The sequence below is a fragment of the Larus michahellis genome, chromosome 15 (assembly GCF_964199755.1).
Source record: "Larus michahellis chromosome 15, bLarMic1.1, whole genome shotgun sequence".
NCBI lineage: Eukaryota > Metazoa > Chordata > Aves > Charadriiformes > Laridae > Larus > Larus michahellis.
This window is the reverse complement of record NC_133910.1, coordinates 10,278,568-10,305,444: the sequence shown is the minus strand read 5'-3', so window position 1 is coordinate 10,305,444 and position 26,877 is coordinate 10,278,568. Positions and strand designations below refer to the sequence as shown.

Genomic DNA, 26,877 nt, shown 5'->3' with positions numbered 1-26,877 from the left:
ACTGAAAATACCCGGGCTGTGTCATGACTTATCTTAAGGTTACCATAGCATAAACTAATACCTGAAAGTCTGCAAAATAAATTTGCTTTGGTGCATATAAAATACTGCATGCACAGTTACTAAGAGTGTTGCAAAATCTATTTAAAATGAGTTTTATTGAGATGAAAAAGTTTTCCATGGTAACTACAGCATGTTAATCAAAACCAAGTGCTTCCCCTCCATTAAAAAACACAAATCGGAATACTTTTTGTTCAAAAATACTTTAAAAAGTAATCAGTTAAATGGAGTATTTTGGGATGTGCTTTACTCCACAGACTGGTTACTGTTTCTAATCTTGCTAATGAATGCACACTAACGAGAGGTTGTCTGCGTGTTCATCAGAGGCTTTGAAGGGAACCTACTTCTCTGAACAGCGTTCAGCTGGGGATCTGCACTGGCAGTAAGGAATTATTCAGCAACCACCTAATGTGTTACAAAACACGCTGCCGTGTACAGTGGCGTGCTCGGGCGGCAGCATCCTTCCCACTCTACAAAGTACAAAAGCATCGGAGGACTCCAGGTATACAAAGCAGTGTTTCTTGCTACCATTATCGATTCATAAGCATCATCTCCTAGATTTCCAGGCAGTTCTGGAATAAGGAGTAGTCCTTTTCTTATCCGGTGGTTTGAAGTAAGAATAAACAGGCGCTGCTGGGTATTCCGCGTCTGGGTTTTCTGCCATCATTTTCAGCTTGGCTTCAATGGCCTTTATTTTTGCACTGACACTGGAAAGAGGAAAAACAGAAGAGAAATTGAGCTTGAGCTTAGCATGGAATCAGACTACAGCAATCCTGAGATTTTGCTGACGTGTGAATACTTAGCCACACAAGGAGGGGCGAGGCAGCCCCCACCACAAGCAGCATGAAGGTGGGAGGCAGGAATCTACTGCTTAAAGCCCACACGTTTCCCTTCAATCCTCAGCATGGATTTGCTTAGGAAAAGTCCTCCAAGATACATCACAGCACCACAAAATAACGGTCCTTGCACCGACTCAGCACTTTCCCGAGGACACTGAGCAAGCCGAGTATACAACAAGGCTTCCTACTTCATGTGAAATGATGTCATTTAACGAGGTCTGAGCATGTGCAGCAGAGCGCAGCTCAGACGAGGCTGCTGGAAACAGCAGAGAAATGAAAGCCAGACTTCCTCCCAGCTACAAGACCGCTCGGGATGGGAAAACCCCAAACTCTAATTAGGTCAGGAAGAAACATTATTTCAACATTAGCAGGGTTTATCCCAAAGGGAGAAGCTATCCCAAGGTTACACCCCAAATTCCTAGCGCTTTTGTTATTCGCTATCCTCCAGTGGGTATGGACCGAGGAACGTTCCCTTCTCTGCCGTGACGTCTTGCAGCATCCATTCTCACTAAAACAACTCCTTTGTGCCACTGACGTAGCTAACAACCCGCATGACTGGAGTCTCTCTGCTCATTACTTCCTAGCGTGTTACTTCTGAATTCCAAGCTCATTTTATCTGTTGGCAAATTCATTATCCCCAGTCCTTACAGTGTCCCACTGACAGAACGCAGAAGAAAACCACGTATCCTTTCAACCAGACTGTGAATTAGCAAAGCAGCACTACGTGCTTTAGGTAGAGGGGCTGGAGGATTTAACCACATCCCACAGAGAAGACTTGCTAGCCCTAACGCTGAGGCGGGGGAGAAAGTACTACTTCTGACCTCTGATTTTGTTCTAACCTTTTACCACTATAATACAAATTCTTGCTCATAAGCATTTTGCTTAATCAAATTAGTACAGTACAAAACCTCTCACTGAAACTCATACGAAAAAGTGCAAAGCACATTCTGTCCAAATGAGCTGGGATGCGACATGTTCCCATTCCCTGCCTTACCTCTTTCCTTCCTACTGCCCCAGTAGCTTCACACATTAAAAAATAAACTTCAAGCCTGAAGGGTCCCACATCAAATAAGTCACTTTGCAGGTTTTCTGCCATGTTATATTTTTAGCAAAAAGATAACACCAACAACTCCAGCTCTAATTGAAGAAGTTAGTTCCCTGCTGCTCCCAGAGTTTGGTCACCTCTCACCCAACCCGTCTCCTACCTCAGGTTAGACTGGGGCGGCTCCGTGCTGGAAGATGGCTCCAGACTGATTGGAAGGATCTTCTCATTCTTATTGTGATCATATCTCTGCGAACAAGAGACCAAGGATTGTAGTCAGCTGGAATTACGAACAAAGGAATGTTTGCCCACAGATACACTTTAAAGTTGTATTACTACCACCTCAGATTTTGTAAAACTTTTGCTAGGAATGATTTTGGTGGCCAAACACTGAAACAAATCCCAACCATATTTGTTTAGTACCGACACGGAATGTGGACTCTAATGCCGAACACTTATGTGCATGGTACTATGGATCCTTAAGCCTTATCCTGTCTTACCACTTTCTTGTTCCCCTCTATAGAAGGCATGAAGCAAAGACGGTAAATTTTAAGGTAACTTCTGTACTGTATTGCAATGCTCTTTATACAGACATTGTGCAGAGTCAGAAGGTAACCCAAGCCCACAACTGCACAGAATCATGCAGTGCTGGGAGAAAAAAAAAAAAAAAAAAATTAAAAAAAAAGACCAGTTAGGAACGACCTCCTCCTTTCTGAAGAAAGCAGCTTGTGAGTCTGTCATCTCTGTGGGCAACGGGCCTCCTGAACTATTTGCAGTGTTCTGCTTCCTTATTTCGCTTGGCACAAAGTCAGGCTTGTTTTTCAGCAAAGCTGCTCAAACCGACAGTGTCTGGTAAGCCTTGGCTGCTCATCTTAGAACTACTTAGCATGGTGCTGGTATTGTCTAAAATAAACACTTGCTACAATAAGCCAGTTTTGTGTTGTTAAATCTTTCTATTCACAGATTAGAAAATGCCACGCAAACTGAAGGGATTATTTATGCCTGTTCTTCACCATGGCCCAGCCAGCCAAGCCCCGAGCTGCCCTGACGAACTCCCGCCTGAGCACACACTCACTGCTCTGCCCAAAACCCCTGCTGCAGCCCGATCATTCCCCAGGCATCCAGACGCACATGGAGCTCAAGTAGCTACAGAGCTAAAGAAAATGGAGATAGCATTTGCACAAGCTCGGATGTGCTGACAAAAGCCCGGAGCCCTTGAAGCCAATAATTAAAACAACGTGGTTTCCTCTAATGAAGATACCTGTTGGGTTTTTGTGGGTTGTTTTTTTTTTTCTTCCCCTTTTTAGCATCCAAAGCACTAGAATACTTGATAAGAGAAAGAGCAGAAAGCTGCTTGTAGGATAATCAACACACGCTAAAAGCAAGCTACCCAATGGAAAATAGCAACAAGAATCCATTTATCTGCAAAGAAAGTAACTGAAAACAAATTGTTTTATCAAATACCAGATAGTAAATAACTACAGGAGAAACAAGACAAGAATTAAAAAAAAAATATTTTTTTAAAAATAATATGTTCCAGAAGGTACTGCTTAAGTTAATAGTAAAAACTTGATGTTCTGCGTAACACAGCAAGCAATAAAAGGATATTTAGCTTAGATGTTAAATATGTTGCTTTAAAGTCAGAAGTAATTAGAGCTGCTGCCATATAAGTGCTTTCAGAAGTGGAACAAAGCAACACAGTACTCAGTAATTGAGAATTTCCATGCATCTTCTACGCAAAAAGAGAGCAAAACCACAGAGACAAGTATACAAACTTTCAGCCAATTGCTCGTTAAGTTTGGGAAAAGTTAAAATGTGGACATTTATAGAAGTAATCTGTTCATATCGCTCTGATCAGAAACTCCCTTCCACAGAACATCAGGTTAAATGGCCTATTCCTATTCACAGCTAATCCAGCACAGTTTAGGTAGACAGGAGAAGTAGCAGATTAATACCATTTTTATGAGAGTTATTTCCTAGAACAGACTGAAATTATCTCGCCAGGCTAAGACAGCTTTGATAAGAATTGTTCCTTAGTATTAAATTTTTTGGATTTTGCAAATTACAGCAAGCAGCTTACCTTGACTTGCGCATGTGCCCACCGCACCACCAATTTCTTGGAAAGGGCCAGTTTCCCATTGAGACACTGGATCGCCTTTTCTGCTTCCTGCACAGGATGCACAGGAAGACAGTTCAATAAACAAACCAAGCCTTTAGTCAAAACCGACTCAGATGTAAAGAGCCTTTTTTTCTTTGTAAATCAGTCTTCTGTACATACAGCTAACTGACAGCAAAGAAAGTTTACCCCATTGTATCCTAACCCAGGAATATCTTTCTGTCACCAACATCCATCTGAGTAACCAGACTTTTATAAACCAATAAGGCAGATTCTTTCACTTGTTTGGGGGGAGGAAATAGGGAAAAAGATCAAGAGTTTGAAAATACCAAAAGTAGAAGCCACTGGAACAGCATTCTCAGGGAGGTTTTATGCTACAGGAATTTCTCTGGAAAATACTGTGCTTCATTACAGTGATTACATGTGTCTGATTAACACCTATCTATGCTTATTCCACATCCTGCTCATGCGCACTGGGGGAATTATCCACTCGGTCCTGATCTAGGCTCGGCACTTGGAATCTCAGCTTCAGGACACTCCTATAAAACTTGATTCACAGCAGTTGAAAATTTATGTTGCAATGCTCTTCCACCTTGCCATGAATAATCATTCCAGCAGTTTCTAGAGCTAACGCACTGTCTCAGGGCTCTTCTAACATCCTTACCAGCTACTGCGCAGCAAAACAATGAGCGCTTAAACCAGCAAGCAATCTCCAAACACACTGTTCACAACTTTTGAACAATTCTAGCAGAATTGCGACAAAATTACAGCAGCTCTGATGTTACAGGGGAGCATGACTTGAAATTTTGATTTCTAACAAGAGCTAAAGCCCCGAATGGACAGCCAGGGGCAGATCACTCCAGGATGCTGCAGATTTGTCATGTCGTACATCTGGCAGCATCAAAAAAGTTGGTGTTTGTGTGTTCACGAGGCCAAAGTAAAACCAGGAGGACTTCAGAGCAGTGCTGGATTTCAGGTGGTCTGGCAGGCTGACCCAAGGCTCCGCGTGGATCGCAGCACCTCCACTGTACAACTCCACAAGCTCACTACAGAAGTGGACCAAAGAACTAGCCCTTTCCGATTAGCATTAGAAAGCAGGATTCAGGAAAAGCCAGCACAGGAGAAAGGAAATCACTATTGCTGCTTCCAGGAGCAGTCACAGAGTGGGGCTGTTAAGAGTCTGTGGGTTTGTGTAGACGAGGTATTTAACTTATCCCTTCCTGTTTTAGCTTTACATTGACATTAAAAAAAAAAAAAAAGAAAGATGGGGAAATAAGCCAGTCATTTAAATCAGAATTTTAGATAATAGCAACATACCTGTTTGGTTTCAAAGTTCACGAAACAGTAGCCCCTCGGCTGCCCCTCCAGAGCACCAGACTTGTGAAACAGAAAGTCAAATTGCTTTACTTTGCCAAACTTCTGAAGGAGTTTGAGAAGGTGGTATCTGAAGGGGAAAGAAGACATTTATGAAAACTTTTACCACTATCAAAATGAGGAGATAGAGAGGAACCCCCCCCCCATATATATATATCACAGTCAGTTGCGTCACACATATATTCCCAAATACCTACAGAGATGGGTCCCTGTACAGCAACCCTTCAGCGCCCTGAGCTCTGAGCTGCATTATCAGTGACTGCTCTAAAACCCCAAGGCACAGAGCTTCCCTCCCAGCGGTGTCAGCTGAAGGGTGTGCAGAAGATCTATTAATAGTTGGCTTTTGGACAATTATGCAAAGGTTTGCCAGGAGTCAAGGAGGGCTTTGCCTCCTGCCCCTCTAAATCGCACCCACTTTCAAGCACAAACATCATGCCTCCCCCTCCCTAGCCCTGATGTGACCGCCTGAAGCTCCATCCTACGTATTCCTCTCCCTGCACAAACAGCCCTAGTTCACAGCACCCTGTGTCCCTCAGAATCCCAGCTATTCTTGCTGCCCTCCCTCTCCCTGTACAAGCACTGCTAGTCCCATCCCTTCCCTGTGCCAAGCAGCATCAGTGCACCGACAAGGACATGGCCAGATCACACTGAAATGCAGCCATCTCCCACTTGCCTGGTGGGACTGGGGCAGCGGGAAGAGAGAAGAATAAGCAGAACAAACTGCAACCAGGAATTGACAGCAGACCAGGCAAAAAAAGGCACCAGACAGACCTCAGTATCATCCAGGCCAAATCTGCCAGTGCTTCTGGCTCAGACGGCTTTGCAGCGACATGCACATGAAAGTCAGACACTTATTTAGCCAATTATCTTCCTACCATCCAGTAGGGAGTGTGCTGTTTTCAATAAAACTGGGAAAAGCCAGAGTAAATCTGTCTGCTTAGTCTCTAGTGCACCGAGCAACTTAAAATTAGGAGCACATTTGTTGTACAGGCCACATCTAATCCTGAAAGTTCTTTGCAGCTTTTCTGGTTCCCTGGATCAAAGTGTTCAACAACAGTAGCTGGAAAAGTGTGGCCTTTAGGAAGGAAAGTGACACCTGTACTATTTCACTGCCCGATCCCATCCCTAGGGTTTAAGAATTGTCTAAGGGTTCAATAAAGGTGTCTTAGTCAGGGCTGATCTTCTCCTGATCAGCTGTACAGCGTTCGTTAGCAAGCTGTGTAGTCTAAGCCAAATTTTCAGCTTGCAAAGTAACACTCAGCGCTCTGAAAGCCTAGGAGGGTAACTCAACGAGCACACGGACCAGGCAGCAGATGAAACCTTGCATGTCAGACATGAATGGTCAGTAGTGGCCCAAGATGGCCAAATGCACCAGGCAACTTTAGGGACAGTCCAAAGAGGAAGGGCAGACAACATTTTTCCTAATAAAGCCTGATAGGATGTTTGAAAAGGGCTTTAGCCCTTTGTTAAGCTTCAGAGGCCAGGCAAGAAAGTTCCAGGAATGTGAGTCATCTCACAGGATGGGTCACGGTGGACATTCAGGATGTGCACTTTTAAAGAGGTGAAGGTGCAGCAAGTGTTCAGATGAGCAGCGCAGAAGGGCCAAGCGATCTCCCAGGGGAATAAACACATTGTTATTGATTATGGAAGGCTTCCTACATCCTTTGGAATACAGAAGCAGCACTGTGGTCTTCCAAGAGGCCTACGAACCCTCGGTCTCTGCTGAGAAAGCAAGGGAGGCAGAAAAGCAAGAGCAGGGAAAAAAGAAAAAAAGGAGCTGGTTACACAGTAAACAAGTTTCACCAACGCATCTCAGGCTACCAACAAGCACTCACAGGAGTACAAGTAAAAACCCTAATTTTGGAGACACATGATGCATATAAAACCCCACATGTTGAACTTTGAGAGCCTCCAAAACATGTAAATGCACCTCAGGTTTGTTTCTGTAAACACATTGCTGCAAAAAGCACTTGCAATTTCAGCAGTATGAAAATAAAGTCCTTACCACTAGAATGCTGTCCTTCTTTTGGCAATTACAGAGGCAGTGGAAGGGCAACAGTGATTCTCATTGCATTCTGCTCAGCAGCAACAAAACCCTGCAGCTGCCCTGCAAAAGGAATGCTTTGTGGCGGGGATTTTTTTCTGAGAACCTCTGCATTCAAATAATACTTTCTTAGCAGCAAAGTGGTAGTTGTTCCTTTAAAACAAATTTTATTAAGAGTCTAGAAGCAACCTGTGTAACATATTTTATTTAGAATATTTACATCGTAGATGATGCAAATGCTATTTTCCAACCACAGAGGCAATTCTTACAACCGCAGGTCACCTACTCTCTATGGAACACTCAGAACTGAAGTCTTGTATAACTTAAAGTTTCAGGCTGTAATTATGATTTGTTATTGTTAATATAGTGAGGGCATTAACAGTAACTTGACAAGTAGTTTTCCAAGCCAAGAGGACTTCAGTACTGAAGGAAGACCTGTCACGGAAAACCCCAAGCCTTAAAAAAAAAAAAAAAAGTGAGAACATGTAAAAAGCTTTACTATGGCAACGACTTGGGTTATCCAGAGCTTGGAAGTGATTCGCACAGATGTGGCCACCGTGCTGTGCAGATCACCGCGGCCAACCTCAATTTCCACTTCCTGTCATCTGATGTGAATGCGAGACAAACCAGCAGCTCCCCCATTTCCTTTTCCTCCACTCTTCCTCCTGGCACCCCGAGCGCTATTCAAACACAGGCAAGGCTTCCTCTGAACAATGCTGTCCCAAGGATACTGCAAAGGTACCGGGCCACATGCAAAACCTATTATTGCGAAGAATTTTGCCCCACTGGGAGTCAGCAGGAGTCTGTAACAACAACGTACGCACACATTGTTTTCTAGGTGAGACTCATCAAGATGGGATCCCAGACAAGCAGCAGAACAGCCAAGGAAGCTGAACACCCACTATTTCATAACTGTGGAAAATGAATGGTCATTCAAAGGCTACTGGAAACTAGATAATATGTATGTGTAATCATAGAGCTGGAAATTAAATTTTTGGCCACACAAAATGTTGAAGAGTCTCAAAAGGCTTTACAAAGAGGAATGGGCAGAGGAGGCAGTCCTACCCTGCTTGTCATGCAGAAGACGTAACTGAAGCATGGGGTTTTTCCCCGCAGGACGGGAGCACTGAGAGGCGATGTGAACGGACGGTTGTGCCACAGCACATCTTCTGCCCCACTGCGCAGCTGGGGGAAAAACGCTGCACCAGGCAATGCTCACGGTGACGGTGAGGGGACTCCATGGCTTCCTTGCTCAGTGATACCAAACCCTGAACCAACCATCTGCTGCCCTCCTTGTGCATTGCTGTGGCAGGCCCCACAGCAGGGATAATTCAGCATCAGAAGTGCCTGGAGACGATGTCCTATGTCATGAACAGGTCCTACAGTGGCAGTTCACCTCCTTCCAGCTGCTAAGAACACACTCAGCAGACTCCTAAAACTATCTTCTTCCACGGGCAGAACAATCCTTTAAGGATGCTGGATAAAAGAAGAGAAGTCACCCAAGCAAACATCACTGATAAGGAGGAATGCCCCCCAGAAGAGCCACCATACTGCAGTACGTAGGGTATGTCAGCGTTCGAGATCCTTTGAGACTCCCCTTTGAGTCACAGTTACTCAGTATATGCAATAACCTCCTATAAGCCATCAAGTTGCAGGCTGTAATTTGTGGGCAGCCCTACATTTATAAATTCCTATTCCTGCAGCTTGTGCTCAAATGTGTGTGTTACCTATTAACTCCCTAGTGCTTGATTGCAGCTATAGGTTGCTCTCTAAATGGAAGTCTTGGATTAATTCAAGACTTTCTGAACTCATTTCTGCTCGAGAAAGTCACAACCACTTATTAACCCTGCTAACAACTCAATCAACTTTACTTCGTCTTAAACAAATCTTAGATAGAAATGGCAGAAACAACCCTTTAAAAATCAGATAAAAGCAGGAAACGAAGAAACAGCTATTTAATTTTCAGATATATGTTTTTAGTCATGTCATTAGTAACCTCAACAGGGGTAACTCAGATGAGCAACTACGAGCAGAGATGTAAGCCCTTAGGACAAGAAAGTAAGGATGAAGATGAAAGAAACTTACTGAGCTGACACAGAACTCCACTCTCTCTCTGCACTGACAACGTGTTAAAAGGAACTTCCTCTTTTTTTTATTCACAAGGAAACAAAGATTACAATATAGTTTGCAGAGAGCATAGCCATTTTTGAAGTAAAACCAAAAGCAAGGCACAGAATTATAAAGTGTCAGATAAGCAACAAGCACTGTCACTCATCACTGGGCAAACTTTTAAACATTTAGTAGCGTGGAAGCATTCTAGGTTTGATAATGCTGGAGAACGAAACCCTCTAACCGGTCTCCCGCCCCTTGCCCACAGCTGTGACACTGCTCTGGACACGGTCCCCGGCAGTGAGGGTGCCAGGGCAGCCGTGCCCTGACTGCTGAACTCATGCAGCTGCAATAGGTTATTCGAAAAGGAACAGCCTGCCCATGCAAACAGCTGACTGAAACCCACAAAACTCATTTCATCCAAGCTACGAAAAGGGTAAATTTTGCCATATAAAACTATCACTCGACTGGCCTAGATTCAGAAAACAACCTAGACTGAAAGGGTCTTTAAAAACACCGCTAACGATCACCCTGGGAAGCGAAAGATCTAATGCATTTACAAACACCCACTATTCTTCCCCTCACACTAACCCAGTTTCCTGAATCTTTAAGGACCCAGCAAACAACATGCTCCAGAACTCCTATATCTAATTTTACGTGGTCAGTGAATGTGGACAAACCAGAGTAACATAGCTGTGGGATAAAAATGGTAATTAATGCAGAAACCACCCAAAGCTGAATGGCTGAAAAGCACAATGCATTAATGATTCCATTTAGAGGCTATTAGAAAACTGCTCTGTTAAGATGAACCACATTTAGAATAAAAACCTAGCACCTGCACACACACAAAAAGAAGCAGGAAGAAAAAGTATTCCATGACAGGCACATACAATAGTTAATCAAAAATGCTTGTTTCTTAGAAGTGTATAAACCCCAAATTGTTTTGGGTTTTGTTGTTTTGGTGTGGGGTTTTTTTATACAACCTACTGATTTCTCGGCACACTATCCAAACATTGAACAGCAAGTCGTGTTTCCTTGACAATTTAGCTGTCCAAATACTATGTTTGCGCAGAAGATAATTATCTGCAGTCTGGAGAAAAGATGAAATGCATACACACACACGTTTGATTTATGCACCACAAGCAGCCAGCCCCACTGTACCCTACCTCACTTCCCCGCAGTTACTCCAGTGAGTAACCCTCCTCTGTTCAACCCACATCCCGCTGCTGACACCAGGAAAACAGCAAAACAAGGCTCCTGGTCACCCTGAAAGTCTCAAACCTAAAATTCTAACGTGTTTAGGAAACAAAGATGTTTCCCACCCCTGGGCTCCCAGCCCGAGCAGTGGCTCAGAGGATCACTCCATGCGTAGTTAAGTGGCTGCCTCTGAGCCCCTTGGTCCATGGGGCCAGCACAGCCCTGGAGACACCCCACATACACACACCCACACACCCCACGCACACCCACTTCAGGCCACTTGCTGCCAGGCAGCAGCACCGAGCAGACACCCAGCTGTCCACGCAGTGCGGTGGGAGCTGGGACCAGCTGGTAAATTTCAAGTGGGCGACTGTCACCCCTTGCTGTGGGGCAGAGGCGAGAGCTGGGTGTGCTACACCAGCCTGCGCTGCCCTCCTGGGCACGGGGGCACCCCCAAAAAGGGTCCCCCAAACTGACACCCAGCCCACATCCAGGTAAGCACCGGGGACCAGAGAGTGGGGACCTAACGCCGCGCCCTCAGGGGCAGCCCGGGCTGGGGAGGGACAGGGCAGGAACCGAGGCAGGGAGACATGTCACTGCCCGGGGGTGTTCGCTGCTGGGGGCGGGGGGGGGGGGAAGACGGCCCCGTTGATAGGATACCGGGGGTCCGTACCACTGGCGTAGGGTGACACGGCCCCGTTGATGAGCTACCGAGAGGCCAGAACGGCTGCTGGGGGGGTAACACGGCCTTGTTGATGGGGTACCGGGGAGGCGGTACCGAGGGGTAGCGGGCGGGAGGCGGCGCCTCTGAGGGCCGGGGGAGGCGGTTCCGCTGGCGGGGGGTACCGGCAGGGCCGGCGGGGGTAGGGGGGTGGGGGGTGCGGTGCCGCGCACAGAATCACTCACTCGGTGATCTTGGGGTCGAGGTTGCCGATCCAGAGGCGGTGCCCGTCCTGCAGGGCGCCCTCCGAGAGGATAGAGGCGTTCTCCAGCGGCAGCGCCTGGCGCCCAGGCTCCATGGCTCTGCGGGGAGCAGCAGTGAGAGGGGGGCGGGGGACGCGGACCGAGCCGGGCCGGGCCCGCACTCACCATCACACCGCGGCACGGCGCAGGCCGCGGCCGCTCCGTCCTCCCGCAGGCCTCGCCCCGCCCTTGGCGCCGCTCTCTGACGACATAACGCCGCGGGCGCGGCCCGATGACGTCGGCCGGAACGCGCGGGGCTGCGCCACGGTGAGCGAGGCGGCGGGCGGGGGGACGCCCGGCTTGCCCGGCCCCGGCCCCGGCCCTCCCCTGCCCCTTCACCGCCCCCGGTACCGCTCCCCGGCCCGGCGGGGCAGCCCGGCCCTCCGCGGGGCACCGTGGGGCGCGGGCGGGGCGGGGCCGGGCCGGGCCGGTGCGTCCTGAGGAGAGAGGGGGGGCACAGCGAGGGGCGGGGCCTTCTTCAGGGGCGGGGGGGCTCAGGGGCGTGGTCTGGGTGGGCGTGGCCATGACCCCGCCGGGGCGGGCGGACCCAGCCGGGTTCCGTGTCCAGGGCCCCCCCCCGCCCCGGTCCCCGCCCCGGTCCCCGCCGCGGGGCGCAGGGCTCCCGGGGGGGCGGTCCCCCGGGGGGTTCCCCGCCGCGGCCGGGAGCGCGGGGAGAGGCCGGTGCCGCCGGTGGCCGGCAGCTTCCCGGCTCCCGCAGCCATCGCGCCCTTGTCCGGACGGGACCCTGCGTTTGTGCAGCTCCGAGCACGGCCGAGCCGCGACTGCGGTAACGCCTTTGAGCCCCTGACGGCCCAGGCTCGAATAAAACCTGTGAATTCGGGGGGGAATTTGGGACCTCAAACCTCCTGTGACAGAAATTAAAGTTTCTACTCGGCTACTGTGCAAATACCGGCTACTCAGCAGGTGTGGGTTTTGCCCCCCAGGCCCATACCCCTCTGGACAGATACACGAAGGCCGCGCAGAGAACACATTTATTATGGGCTGTCTGTCACTGAGGACAGCGAGGACGCGTTCGCCCTTTGGTCGCTGCAGTGCCCTCAGACCCGCCGCCTGTGTTGCTCAGCTGTCACCTTGCACCCATGAGCACACCTAAATCCTGAACCTGTTTCTTTTCGGCACGCTGAGTGTTGCACCTGCCTTTTCTCTTTTACAGGTGGGTTAGGGCACAGCTATAAACAATGGCTGTGGCACTAAGATGCTTCCGTCATCTGCCATCCCTGCTTTGCCGTTCTTCCTTTGCAATGCGATGGGGGCTGCCGCAGGCTCCTGCAGCCTGCCCGGCCCTGCTCCTGGATGGCTGCAGGCAGTCTGTCCATCAGATGCAGTTGACCAGACAGCTAGCTACCAAAAAAGGTAACGACAGCAGCCTTTTTCCTAGTGTTTGCAACCCCTCGGTATGTTCCCAGGATTTCTCTCCTTATCCCTTTTATCTTGCGTACCAGTATTGATCTAACCTGGGCAGAGCGCAGCTCCGGAGGAGCTGGTTTGCCAGCCGATGTTGCAGCGTCCAGGGGACCTGAGCCCTTCCCCAGGAGAGGTACCGTGTGGAGCTGGTGCTGCGCTGGGGCAGCGGGCAGCAATTGTCACAGGCTGGGCTGGAGTCAGTGCCCACAGTGTGACCTACAAATACATTTTGAGTTATGTGTTCAGGTGCTGGGCTATTTACTCAATTGAAAATACAGTTACTTCGGTTTATCTTAGACTCAATTCTAAATCTAACAGGGGTTTTAATGTCTTCTTTCTGCTTTCTAGTGGAACGACTAACTGTTGTTGGAAACTGAAATTAATTTTATGTGTAATCTGCAGCTAAAGGTAAAGGGCAGAGTCAAGCCAGAGTGAATATCAGCGCTGCCCTGGTTGAGGATATTATCAATTTGGAGGAAACCAATGAAGACATGCAGGCAGTAGTAGAAGCTCTGAAAGAAGATTTCAGCAGAAATCTCAGTGTTAGAACCTCACCAGGTTGGTAACTTTCTTGTATGATGCTCTATTGCCTGTAAATAAGGATACCAATCCTAGTAACGGAGAACTCTGATTTTTTCAACAGTTGTTTTCTCTTTATTGAGTTATTCACTGGGCACCCACTTACTACAACCTTGACGTCCCCAACTAAAGGCTTTCTTCACCCTGAGCTTGACCAGGAAGAATCCATTTTTGTTAATAGCTTCCTGGAAATAGCTTTTGTAAGTGGGAGATGTCAAAAGTGTCTAACTGAACTGTTTGCAGATGTGATGAAGAAGCAGGTTGTCAGCTAATGGTGCAGTAGGGCAGGAAAAATCCAATTGCCATTAAATTAGCCTCTTGGAAATTGCCATCAGGCTGGTGTCTGGCATATACAAACTTTTTTTGCTGTGCATCGTTGTGGTTAGTGACCTTTCAAGCCTTGTTCACTTAGTGAATTTTGTGTTTTAGGAAGAAATGTGAATATATTTGACTAAGCTACAGTTACTATAACACTCTGAACGTATGCATTTGTAAGTAGTATCAAGTGTCAGGGATAAGATTTAACATTAAACAATGACCAAATTTGAATCATTCACCACCCCAGCTCTGGCAGGGGCACTTCAGTCTTTAATGGAGTTGGAAAGCATAGCGCAGTCTCTTAACTATTTATTTTAACCATAGGTATTTTTTTTAATTGCACTGATAAAGTACCTCTTGTCCCATGTGCCTTTTGGGCTGTTAACATTTTGGAGCAGAAACTAGAGAGCAGATTAAGAGTAGCTCAGGGAGAAACTGAATACTTTAAATTAGGCAGCGTACAACACCTCCTCTTGGGACTTGGGAAAAAAACCGAGGGGGTTGAGAGAACACTGCTAAGTTAAAGACAATAGTTGTCTTGATTTTTATAACAACATCTTGATTTTCTTTAAGTTTTAAGAATTAAAAAATAATTATTTCCTTTTAATTCTTAACAATCTTCCTTAGTTTTCCTATTCTAGTAATGAAAACAAACAAGAGTTTTGTGTTCATGTTTTTGTGCTTTGGAGTAGCATTGAAATATTTAGCTTGCAAATACCACAGGGGATGCATGAACACAAACAGCACCTGAAGTCTGAATAAACATGGGGTTTTTTTCTTTTGTAACATCTATATTTTGCATACCAGAAGGGAAGTGCGACACTGCGTACGCTTTTTTCTTCAGCGTCTCTGTGAACTGCTGTATCGTACTGAAGCTGCTCTGTGTTTGGTTCTTTTGAGGGGTCCTTGATCACATAATCGTGGTGACAAAAGACGGGAAGTTTCCGCTGAACCAGCTGGGGCAGATCTCACAGAAATCACCGCAGCTCATAATAGTGAACATGACCAATTTCCCAGAGGTAAGGACACATTACTGAAGGCATTGCGAGGCGAGATAATTGCCACGGGAACAAGCAGGTTGATGCTGAGGAAAGGAACGTTTAGACGAAATCAGTCAAACCTGGCAGGGCTGAGAGCCCTGGCTGTGCTGTGCGTCGACTTGCGGCTGACACAAAACAGAAGCGGTATTTTGCTGCCAACTGCACGGGGCAAGCGACTCCCCAGCCCTGTCCGACGCACAGAGCATCTCCCGTGCAGCGGCACAGGGTCAGACAAGAGCGATGGGCTGCGCTGGGCTGCGGTCGCTCTCAGGCTCTATCCCGTACGTGCCACAGTATGAGGGGTTTGCTCCAGGGATTGGTTTCCCGTCAGCCGGATCTGCAAGAGCTTGGTTGAAAAGCGGCACTGAACGTGTTGCAGATGCCTGAACTACACACGCGGAAACGACGCTGCATCTGCCCCGTTGTATTTACGTCATTTCAGTTCCTCATGAAGACCGTGCACAGAACCAGACACATAGATGGAATAGTCTGTATTTGTGCTGGGGACACCATCAATCTCCTCTAAGACTTGCATGCTTATCACCAGGGCTGGTGACACCCCCGGAGAGCTCATGGAAGAAGCTGCTGATGTAGCCTGCGAGCTTCTGAAAAGCCTCCCTGGTAGGACGAAGCTGGGCCCGTGCTAAGTGCTGTCACAGGGCCTGGCTCGGGCACTGCTGAGGGTGGCGAGCTCCTCCCTTGGCAGCTCCTGCAGGTCAGAACCCTGAATTAGGTGCTTTGACCTGCCCTCCGGAAGAGCCGACTTCCCTTAATTTTCTGCAGGAGCCTTAGTTCAACTTGCCCGTAAATGAGGCAGCAAATCTGAATCCTACCTTGGGATCAAGCCCGTGTGGTGCCCTGCGGTGGGTGCGTGCAGACAGAGCCGGGCAGCCACGCAGATAGGAGCAGTAACCAGCGCAAGGTTAGCTGTTCATCCCGCTCCAGCTCTGGAGCTTTGCCAAGGCTTATCTCTATTTATTTTGCAAGGGCTTTCCCCAATTAATTAAGTCAGCAAAGTCTCAGAGGAGGTCAGTGTAAGGCACTTGATGCCTAAGTGTTTCTTAAAGTGTATCCAGCATGTATAATGGCTTTGAAGAATGGAGGCCCCTCATCAGCAAGTGCAGCGAGATCCCTCGGAGTGCTGGAGCTAAGAGGGCCGGGGAAGTCAGTCCATGACTTAGCCCGTGTCCAAGCACGAGCTCAGGCTGAGAAATGAGCATGGGAGAAAATAAATATCACCGTATATACCATTGGCTACAGTTGCTTTCTAAGCCAAAGGACCATTTTTCATTCGAACTGGAACTAAAACTATTTCTCTCAATGCAGTTGGTTTATACCATAACTCCATGGATAGACTGAACTCTCTAAAACCATTAGAGACGGCTTAACGTGATGTCATTATTTACAGCACGTACCCAGTGCTTCATGGCACTGGAAAGCAAATAAAAATGCCTGAAGAGTCTGGGAAAGAAAATAATCATAGAAAAGGACTTGCAGGGCCAAATTCTGTTTGCCTGAGAGTTACAAAAACAAACAGGACTATGTCTTTTAAGCATGGCTATTTATTTCATGGGCTGCAAGAGGATGGGGGCAATATTGCAATGTTTTCCCCTTCCTCTATCCCCTCCAATAGGTATCTTAAACATCACAGCTTTTGCTGAGCATTTCCTTCCTACAGAGCAAGCACTGTCCATAGAATAACACATTTACATTCCTAACGTGCTGAGATCATCTTGGTTACATTTTCTCTGCCCTTGTTGTGTTCCGGAGGACAGCAGTTATGCCTTGCAGAACACTGGCACAGCATTCATTTTGCTCAGTGATGTCACGCGTTGGAGACCTAAACAAATATGCAGAGCTTTATTTTGTGCCTCAGTTGACAAAAGCCAAACTTCATAAATACGGTCTACTGCAGCAGCCTGGAGCTAGAGTTAATGATGGCAGAGAGCATCAGAAATAGCAACACGCCTTGTAGGAAATGCCACGCGAGTGCCACAAGAATACAGCCTCACTCGGTCTTGTTATTGTCAATGTCAAGAACGAAGCAACCTGGCAGAGCGCTGCGGGAGCTCCCGGCAAAGCTGTGATTTAACCGTAAAGGCTGACACTCTGTGAAGGTACACCAGTGCCCTGGGAGGGGGAAAGAAGCCCTTTAATCACTTTGCTGTTCCCAGGCAAACCTGCGCGCCCCACCTTTTAAGCAGAGCAGAGTGTCAGCCAGCGGTGATGGAGTTTTGAGAAGTTAATCCTAAGTAATAAGCTGTAAAATAAACATAGAGCTGGGCATGGGCGCTATTTCTCAGCCAACTGCTACTACCCTGCTGTAATGCGGTTAGGTTGTAGTGCTGAAGTGGTTAAGTTAGTTAACGTTCCTAAATTGGCACTGTGTGATTTCTAGTGGGAAACATTCAACTGGAATTTTTAAATGCTCAGAATCTTTCATCTCCTTCGCCACAGTCAGGCTATGCCTTGGGAATTTATTGCGGTTTCACTCTGCGTTGCCTCAAACCATTCAAATAGTTTCAAAGAAGCAAAACAGTTTTCTTTTGTTGTTGCTTTGCTTCCTTTCCCCTCTCCCCCTCTTCGTGCCCCCCTACCCCAATGCCGAGCGCGGCCGGAGTTTCCCATTCGGTTTGATCAAAGCTCTCCGCACCAATGTAACTTCCTGATCTTACTGGTAACAGAAGTAAATGTTTCCATGTTCCATGGAGATGGATTGCCAACTATTGACAGAGTTCTGGCATATGGGAATGATTATTTCCTAATTCCCTTTACCTTTTGATCTGTTTTACAGAGCACAGCTGCGGCTACGAAGGCTATAAGGGAGAGTGGCATGAACCTGAACCCAGAAGTGGATGGGACACTAATTCGGGTGCCAATTCCTAAGTGAGTATTGATGCCTGCCTGAGTTCGTCATCCCGCAGGATAAAGCAATAGGTTTCAGTGAATGCCCTTCAGAGGGCAAGCGCACACGATTGCTGTAATGTCATGATGCAGCTGCTTTCCAAATAGCTATATTTCAGGTTCAGAAAAAAAACCTGAATCCCTAAAAGCGTCTGGTGGAAGCTCTTCCAAGTGTCTGAGCTCTAAGTCGCCGCATTTTGGCATCTGGTGGTTGGTCTTTTTGTTCTTTATCTTCCCCCTGCAGAGGAAAGTTCGTCCTAGCTGCCTGCAGCACTTGGCAAGTGACAGCCAGAGGCTTTTGAAGCTGTGTTGCCTTAATTCAGGGGCTGATTCTTTGCTGTCCTGCTGTGAATTCCTTGAGTTACATGAGCGCAGAGCAGCAGTAACACAGTAGTGAAGCAGTTGCATCAGGGGCACTTAGTCAGGGCTTCAGTTTGGGTCAGGAGGGCGCTTTTGAAGTGAGTCCCTGCACGATCCCTGCTTGGCGTGCTTTGGGCTGCAGCACGCTGGCGTCTCTGCCTGCGAACAGGATTCCTGTCAGGTGAAACTAAGTAGAGGGGTACCCTCCGGGAGCACATGGAGTGCTCCCCCACTGCACACGCGTGTTCGGTCCTGGGCCCAGGCTGGACCTCATATGAAGCGAGACCTCCCAGCGGCTCCACTCGGCCTGTGCTGTGCACCTCGCTGGCGCAGACGCAGCAGCACTGCTCTGCCAGGTCTGGCTGCTGCAAGAAGTCACGAGTTCCCAGCGGTGCTCAGGCCCTGCAGCCATGGAACCGTCTAAACACCCTGGGCAGATACGGATGTAGGTGGTCTGGCAGCCGGGGGTTACAAGGTGCTGGGCTGCTGCAAACAGCTCCCGCAAAGGGTGAAGACGGCTCCGTACACTGCCTTGTGCGCACAAACACCTTGCACGTGTGCTGCCTTTCACAAGCAGGTGACTCCTCAGTAGAGATGAACCAAGAATTTCTCATGCTTTGGATCTACTTTAAAAATTCTATGGAATTTTATCTAGCATTTTGATCAGAGAAGTCTAATTGCAGCTTTCCGTTGCTGTAGGTGAGAGGGAATGACATTATCATTCTATTTGCTGATTTTCTTTTCCCCGTGCTCCCTGCCCTTCCCCCATTCCTCAGGAGAGGAGGCAGAGGAGGAGGAGGGCACCATTATCTTCATAATTGCTGAGGCTCCTGGGTTGCTGCACAGTGGTTTGATTGTTAATGGGCACTTGGGTCATCCTTGAATATGAATTGCAGGGGAGGAAACTCCGAAACTGCAAATCCCAATCTTAAAAAAAAAAAAAAAAAAAAAAAATACTGTTTTTAAAACAAATGTGTACGGTCTGTCACTACCTTTTGCGGTGCTGCAGAGCAAAAATGGGTCTTCTCTCCCCAGGGGAGATCTGCCTGGCGTGCTCCCTCCTTCCGCGGGTGCAGGGGGGTTGCTGCTCCTGGCCCCTCTCTCCCGGCTGGTTGGCAGCCTGGGGAGTCCCCAGTTAAGGAGGTTTTTGGCCTGGGGGGACGAGCCCTGCAGATCTGTCCCCACAGGCACCTCCAGTCCCCTTTGCTCACCCGCTCTTTAGGAACACGACTGGCTCTTTCAGAGTTTCATCCACTCATCAAAAAGACAAGCAGACAGTTTCAATCCTTTAAAACCTTCTAATGCAAAGGGAGGCAGGAATAATCAAATTCTGCTGGCGACCTCTCTTTACTATTATATGCCCGGATTGCTTTTTCTGATTTTCCAAAGGTTTTCATTTTCCCAGCTCTCTGAAGCTGCTTACGAAACATTGTGTGACAGAGAGATGCAGTTGAAATTGCCAAAGTTCTGGCAGGTGCAAACAAATGGAAACGAAGGGACAAAATTGTTTCTGCAGAAATTGGTTCTTTCATAAGTAAAAGTAAAATCAAACCTGAATTGTCCTTGCCTGTTACTAAAACCACTTTTTATTCTTACCTATCAGCTGGACACACGTGCATCATATTTTGCCTTATGCAGCTCCAGCTATGCTTCAGTGCTTGGGAGTGTTTCAACTGAGCATTTTAAAATGGAGTTTACTTTTCAGTATTTACTCTGTTAGTTTAGTTTTTGCATTGCGGTTTTAACAGAAAAAGTACACTCGTTTCTTTCGTGTTTACTTCTGCTTCCTGCTAGGATCCCCTCTGCTCCCTAAGGCATTCGCCTGTTTGTGTTGCTAGCACTGCATAGGCAATATTTATTTGTATAAAAGTATTCTCTAAGGGTTTAGAAAGGAAAAAAAAAAAAAAGAAAGAAAACCAGCCATGGGAACACTTGTATTGGTTGATCTTTTGGCCAAATTTGACCTGACCTTGTGTCTTTTATGGTATTGCCTCATTTTTAGATTCATCTTTTTTGGACCCATTGTGTTACACTGGATATTGTTTGTAAATTAGTAATATTTTTACACATGCTTTACTGAAAGCCAGATGACTCATTTGAAAGTTTAATGACTCATTGTGAGCTTTTTTTCCTTTGCCCTTTAAGAAATATGCAAAGATACCTACTATGGGGAGAAAGGACTCAAAAAAATTCATTTGGAAAAGAAAAAGCTGTTTGTGAGCTGCGTTGCCCCAGATCGCTCATCAGGAGTCTCTCGCATGCTTTTTTTTTTAAGCAATATATGTTGCACCCTGTGTTTATCTGCAATTATGCATGCAGAGTATCTAGTTAAGCCTACTTTCCTTTGACAGATCCCTCTCATTCACAGGAAATTCCTAGCGTTCGAGGTACAGAAATCACTCTTACCCGCATGAAGGTCTTGCGCTGGAGACGAGTCGTGGCCTGCGCTGGCTGCGGGTCTGCTCCTGCCGCACGTGGGGAGAGCGGCACCCAAGGGCTGCGGTGCTTAAACCCCGGCTTGCTGGTGGAAGCAGAAAAAATGAGATGTCACCCCTGGGGTGTCTGAAGACCCTGGTGGGTCAGACACCCGTCTCAGATCCCGGCAGGGCAGGGCCATCCCCGGGGGAATAGCAGGATTTAAGCCCGCTGCTCCTCCAGCCGCAGGGGAGGGAGGCGTTCCCCCGGCAGAGAGGGGAAGGGGCGACTTGTCTCGTTCCCCACTTCTAGCACCCCTTCCCCGGGTTCACTTCACACTTTTTTTGGCTTTAAAGAGCGGGTGGGGGCAATGGTTACTAGACAGAAAAGAAAACATATCTAAGAACAGCTTAAAAGTCCCAGATCTGGGGGCAGGATTAAACAACTGTCCTTAGAAACCATGGGCCTGGCTCGTGTTGATGGATTCCTTAACCAGAAACAGCATCTGCTTGAAAAAGCGTCTGTTTCTGGCATTGTTGGTAGCATTGCTGAGAATTTACACACAGTCTGGCTGGAACATAAAACCCGCTGAGAAACTCCACGGCGCTGCGCAGTGATAAAAAGAAATTGGTGTTAATAAAGACAGACAAGGAGGCATGAAAGCTGTGACCCCGTGCCAAGAAGCATAGGAAATCTGGCAGCGCTGCATAAACAAAAACATTTCCTTAAAGGCTCGGCAGCCCCAAGCAGGCGAGTGATACCCTCAGCACAATTCGCAAAAGCTGAGCGGGGAGGCGAATAGCTGACGGCAACTCGCTCTCCCACCGCTGAGCAGCCCTGCTGCGGAACGGCTCACCTCGCCACCCAGCAGGAGATGGGAGAGATTTCCAGCTCCCTCCTCCAGGTTCAGCAGCTGGGATTGACTCCCTGCCCCCCAAAAAAATGCTGCCTGAGAATCTGACCTCACCCAGACCTCTGCTTCTGAGCCGGCTTTGCTGGTTTCGCATGTGCCGCGGGACCTCTGGCTGGGGAGATCGAATACGAGAAGCCCTAAGGGCATCGATGTTGGGATGCAGAGGAAACCACAAGTAACCCCGCTCACTTCTAATTAGGCGTTCAGTCCAGGCTCGAGCCTGCGCTGACCAGAAGCCTCTCGCCACATGTGAAATTCGCTGGCCATGTCCCCCCGGCTGCCCCTCGATGGGGCTGGGGGTGGCTGCAAGGGGCATCCCCGATGCCAGGGCTGGGTCGCTGCACTCCAGGTCTGTCAGCTTTTCTGGCAATCCCCAATTCCTGTAATTACCAATCAGTTCTGGGAAGCCTATTCCCTCCTGCACCGTGAAGTAAGGATAACTGGCGAGAGGCTACAGACATCTGCGAGCGACCGGGCTGCCGGGGGACAGTATCGGCGCGGGTGCGACTCGGGAAGGGCTGAGGGTCTGATCCTGCCTCAACAGCCTCCCCGTAACGCACCCATGCTGCCCTGGGAGCCCTCGCCCCACGTTTCCTGAGCTCTCTGCAGGAAGAGCCTTGGCCTCAGTGTTTCGGTGACCCAGGCTGTTGCAGCCAATTTCTAAATACGCCTGTGAAATGTTTATTTTGCAATATCTTCTGCAAGCAGACAGGCGCTCTCTTTCACGTGAGTCTCTGTGAGCACACGGGGTTTTGGTTTTTTTTTCATTCTCAAGGCAGTCTGTAAACTTCAATAGCCATGAAAATAATTAAAATATTATTGTTAAGCACTAGCAGTTGATGTTGACAGTGATCAGCTGTAGGTGCTGGAGCATGACCAGAGCTGAGGTGACACGTCAGCCATTCCTGTGCCTTATTCAGGTGCTCAGACTCCCTCATCACCTGCAGTTGTTAGTTTGGGATAGAAAGGTGAGGATTTTCATGTGGTACCACAGCAGTAATTGACACCATGTTGGGGGAAGGTAGAGCTGAAGTTCTCCTGGTCTGAGTTACCTGTCTAGCATCTTCCTCCTGTCAAACTCGGCATTCACATAATCTTGGTGAAAAAGGCCTGGTTGTGATGAGCTGGAATAAGCTTGAGCAAAACATAAGCTCTGTAGCTTCCGGATAGATAATTCAGGTTCTTCAGTTGCAGGGAGACGATACCGAGTTTCAGGAAGGGATGGAGGTTTCCTCCCAGCTTTGCAGGATTACACTTTTCAGCTCCGTCTCTCAGGTCTGGAGCTGGATTTTCCCTCTTTCCCATAGCTGCTTTGGCAGCAGAAAAAAGGAAAGCCTGAACATTTCAGCATGACTTTCAGGCACTGCAGTGACAACTATAAAACAAGCAAGATCCAGTCCAAGTCCCTCGGCTTAGGGCTGTGCTGGGAACTTTCCATTCCAGGCTCAAGACTTGCTTCACTGGGGTGTGCTGCCCTGGCCATGCTGCGCAGAGGTGGCTGATGCGCCCAAGTGGACCAAAACAGGGGAAAAACACGCCCTGAACTCTTCGAGTCCCTCTGCCCTTGTGACGTAGGGCCTCCACGTGGGGCGAGCTCGCTCTTAGCTGTCTCGTGGCTTTTGGGTGTCCCTGCACAGCCCGGCGTGGTGCTGCACGGCAGCTCTGTCTAGGCCAGTTGGAGAGATCCGCAGCAGAGAGGATTGCCACCTTTACCCCAATTACATCACAGAAGATAAATCTGGCTGTGCTACGCCTGACATTGTTGGGGTTTTTTTTTGTGTTTTCTCATTCCTCTCGCTGCCAGGGTAACGAGGGAGCACAGGGAGAGTCTGGCCAAGCTGGCCAAGCAGTCCACCAACAAGTCCAAAGAAGCCCTGAGAAAGGTGCGAAGCAAAAGCGTCAACCAGGTAAAGAAGTTCAAGAGCAAAGTGTCTGAAGACACCATCTGGCTGCTAGAAAAGCAGGTAATTATTTTTTTTGTCCTTCTGCCATGTCATGATGTTTCACAGCTCAGTGGTGTGTTTGTGCCAGCCCTTGCTGGCAAATCCCCAGCACTGAGAACCCGGCTGGGGAACGGGCAGCCCTCGGCTGAATTTTTTGAGTCAGCAACGGCTGTTGTATTTGCTATTTCTTTGTGAGATTTGGGGCTTCGATCTCAAAGGCAAATTTATGATATGAACCATTGTAAGCTGACACGGGGGAAAAAGAAAAAATGTTTCCCGAAAGCTTTCATACTAGGAAGGATTGTTGCAGAAGCCAGCTGAGCTTGGGGAGCAAAACGACCCACGTCCATAGCTTCACCACCGTTAACACAGTGCCTGGCCACTGCAAAACAGCTGGTGTTAATGAGGATGGCTCCAGTTTGTTATTAATGAAAAGGCTAGCAAGATTATCTCTGTTAGGAGTTTTTGGCTCCAATTCAGGAAAATACTTAAGCACATGCCTAATTCCCTAAGAGCAGATGTCACTAAAGTCAATTACTTGGGCATAAACTCAGGCACAAGCCTAAGTGTTTCGCTGAATTGATGCCTCTGAAGGCAGGCCATTACTTTTTAGCTGTTTGTTTATTAACAGCTAAAGTTAGATACATTGCAAATGCTTCGGGACAGTTCTCTGTGTGCTCACAAAAATAAACATTGATATACAGAGCATTTGTGCAAGCAGGAAAAATGGCCATGCTATTGTAACTGAATCCTGTTGGGAAGCAGTTCTCCCAGAGCAGACAGATGGTTTTCTGCATTTTATAGAGGTAGCGTCTCAAGTCTAATTTTCGCTTGTACACAATTTTTTCAGCATGAGGAAAGGTCATCGCTATATACCTCGGACCTTGGGAGCGAGGGTATCTTAAATCAGTCCTGTAAAATTAGTGCATACCCCCCCCCCCCACATGCTTCAACCTTTATCTGTCTCACTCAAATAAGTGCATGCACATTTTGGTCCCATTTACATGCTTTCTGTGTTCATCCCATGTTACCAGGAGACCTGATTCCTTGGCAGGGCTTTAACAATCACCATTTATTTCTTTTTACAAGAAATAAACAGACCTGTTACTTGACGTGCGAATTCTTAGCATCTATCAAGGCTGCACTCCTGCTATTACCTAGTTTGTTCTGATAGTGGAAAGGTTGCGGGAGGTAATGAGATGAGCTCTGTCTTCTCTGGTGCCAACACCAGCAGGTCTCCAACTCTGCCTTCCCCTGAAGTCGCTCTGTTAAATAAGGACCTGACCAAGTCACCTGTGAAGCTCAGCCAAGCGTTTGCGTTGTGCGTCTCTTTTCAGAGCCTTTGACCAGTCCCTGTTCTCGCTGTACAGATGCGACGCTGGCACAGAATCACTGGGGGCTGGTGGGAGCCCCCAGGAAGAGCCAGTTATTGCCCCAGCACTATTTTGGGTTTTATTAAGACCTCAGGCTTTGTTGCAGGATGTGATCCAGTCACTCCTTTCCCTTTAAACTCTGGCATCACCTAGCACGCGACTCAGACTTGTACTGTGTTGCCACAGATCCAGCAAATGGCAGACAGCGCTGCAGCGGAGATGGACAAACTGCTGGCAGCAAAGACCAAGGAGCTGCTTGGATAAGCGCAGTCCCAATGGACACACTCCCCCCTCGAGCAAGAACGAACTGCCATGCACCCCGGTCATCCCTGTCCAGAGCCAGCAGCCTCGAGCGACAGGCAGGGGCAGCTCTGCCAGGCATCCGGAGCAGCCCTGTGCTTCGGCTGCTCCGATTCCCCACCTTGGATTGTGCTGGAGGGAGGGGGAACTCTCCTCGCTGTTCTTCATACAGGTGGGTGAATGAAGATTAAAAATAAAACAGCAGGAGGGAGGACTGGAGGCTGCTGGAAGGGCTCCCACACAGAAGCTGAGGCAGAGGAGGGACGACTGCCCTGCTGGCCTTGCACCCCAGCCCGTTGGCATCCCAGCACCTCGCAGCCTGGCAGGAGCGAGGACCACGCGCAAGGGAAACCTGCGCTATCCTCCTGTGAACATCAGCATTTATTTTTACTTACAATAAAGTCAAAATGAGATGTGGAGGAGCAACTTTGGGCCAGCCAGTTCCTCATTGGTGCGTCCCCTTGGGTTCTCGTGTGCCAAAAGAAGTGTTTGCCCATTGCCGTGGCCAGCAGAGTCACCTGCAGCCTGGCCACCGGGAAGGCGCAAGGGAGCTCAACACTGCCCGGTGCAGCGTGGGCAGGGGAAAGGGGCTTTGTGGTTCCCTCAGCTTCGTGGACAGAGAACTGAAACCAGTGCAGTCAGCATGGCTGTTTTAGCTAGGACTGAGAAAACAAAAAGCCAACACGAAAACTTTCCGAAACCAGCATCTGCCCTCCCTGACCAGTTACAGCACACCCGCGCGAGCCGCCAGTACCACATTTTAGGGGGTGGAGGAGGCAGAAGCAGAACGCAGTCCTGAGCACATCACACAGCCCAGCTCCTCACTGCCAGCAGGTACTTCCCAATGGCAGCAAACGGCCTCCCCGCAGCCTCGGGCGGTGGCAAGAGGAGGGAAGGTGGTGGCCAGCAGCACAGCCCCCTCCCAAGGCATCTGGGTTCAGAGAGCACCAAGTGCTCTGCAGTCCTTAAATAAACAACTCCCCAAAAGCGAGTTTGTGTGCAGTGGGGAGGGGGAGGAGGATGAAGGATTTGCTCTGCTAGGGCCCCACATGTCAACAATTTCTCTGCTTTGTGTATTTTGGCCAAAGCGCTTACCATGATAAATGAATAAAGGAAAATGGCGAGCCCAGGGCGGTTACATGGCTCGGTAAATTGCTTTCAGCTGATTACTGTATTTCTTTTGACATTTATCAACTGGGCTTTTTTTTTTTTTGCTGTTGTTGCAGCCTCAGCATCCCAGCAGCAGCCTGGCCTTGAAGGGTTTCCCTGGTACCTGGCCGGAGCGGCGGCTGCTGAGCTGGGCGTTTCTCCAAGCCAGGGCAGGTGAAGAAGCTGCTGCTCGTTCAGGCTCCGGCGGGGCTGGCGCTGCCCACGGGGGCTCCTTCGGCCTCTTCCCAGTCTCTGAGGCACTGGCCGTGGGACGATGGAGGGCTGGGCTGGTGGGGGCAGGCAGCGGAGCTGCAGGGGGTCATTGCACGGGGGAATTTCCCAAGTATCTACTACTATTCCTTACCCTGTGGCATCACATTCCACCTCACGTGAATTAAAACCTGATGGTAAAACTGC

General features: G+C 48.5%; 2 protein-coding genes across 6 annotated transcripts; one reads left to right on the top strand and one right to left on the bottom strand.

Annotated features, from left to right (window-relative positions):
* Positions 1–140: 140 nt before the first annotated feature.
* Positions 141–12,008, bottom strand: RBM18 (RNA binding motif protein 18). Its single transcript, XM_074608370.1, has 6 exons — positions 11,868–12,008; positions 11,685–11,801; positions 5,372–5,498; positions 4,019–4,105; positions 2,102–2,187; positions 141–764 (listed from the first exon to the last, which is right to left on the bottom strand). Exons 2-6 carry the CDS (start codon positions 11,795–11,797, stop codon positions 605–607), a joined length of 573 nt encoding a protein of 190 aa, XP_074464471.1. The 5' UTR covers positions 11,798–11,801; positions 11,868–12,008; the 3' UTR covers positions 141–604.
* On the top strand, positions 11,896–26,877 carry MRRF (mitochondrial ribosome recycling factor). 5 transcript variants are annotated; one of them, XR_012590003.1, is made up of 8 exons: positions 11,896–12,008; positions 12,916–13,115; positions 13,569–13,724; positions 14,964–15,082; positions 17,898–17,989; positions 23,500–23,659; positions 25,198–25,483; positions 26,538–26,877. XR_012590003.1 is itself a non-coding variant. In XM_074608365.1 (7 exons), exons 2-7 carry the CDS (start codon positions 12,941–12,943, stop codon positions 25,273–25,275), a joined length of 780 nt encoding a protein of 259 aa, XP_074464466.1. In that variant the 5' UTR covers positions 11,896–12,008; positions 12,916–12,940; the 3' UTR covers positions 25,276–25,737. The 5 variants fall into 5 exon arrangements, 3 of the variants coding, with proteins under 3 accessions (XP_074464466.1, XP_074464470.1, XP_074464467.1); XR_012590004.1 differs by having other exon boundaries at positions 12,006–12,088; XM_074608365.1 differs by lacking the exon at positions 26,538–26,877 and having other exon boundaries at positions 25,198–25,737.

Bases quoted from the DNA above. Each gene is read 5' to 3' on its own strand.
- RBM18 (XM_074608370.1), bottom strand. From the start codon at position 11,797: ATGGAGCCTGGGCGCCAGGCGCTGCCGCTGGAGAACGCCTCTATCCTC. The intron at 5,499-11,684 runs GTGAGTGATTCT...TTTCCCCTTCAG, and splicing joins CTCGACCCCAAGATCACCGA to ATACCACCTTCTCAAACTCC. The intron at 765-2,101 runs GTAGGAGACGGG...TCCTCTTTCCAG, and splicing joins CCGCCCCAGTCTAACCTGAG to TGTCAGTGCAAAAATAAAGG.
- MRRF (XM_074608365.1), top strand. From the start codon at position 12,941: ATGGCTGTGGCACTAAGATGCTTCCGTCATCTGCCATCCCTGCTTTGC. The intron at 15,083-17,897 runs GTAAGGACACAT...TCTGTTTTACAG, and splicing joins ACATGACCAATTTCCCAGAG to AGCACAGCTGCGGCTACGAA. The intron at 23,660-25,197 runs GTAATTATTTTT...GTGTTGCCACAG, and splicing joins TCTGGCTGCTAGAAAAGCAG to ATCCAGCAAATGGCAGACAG.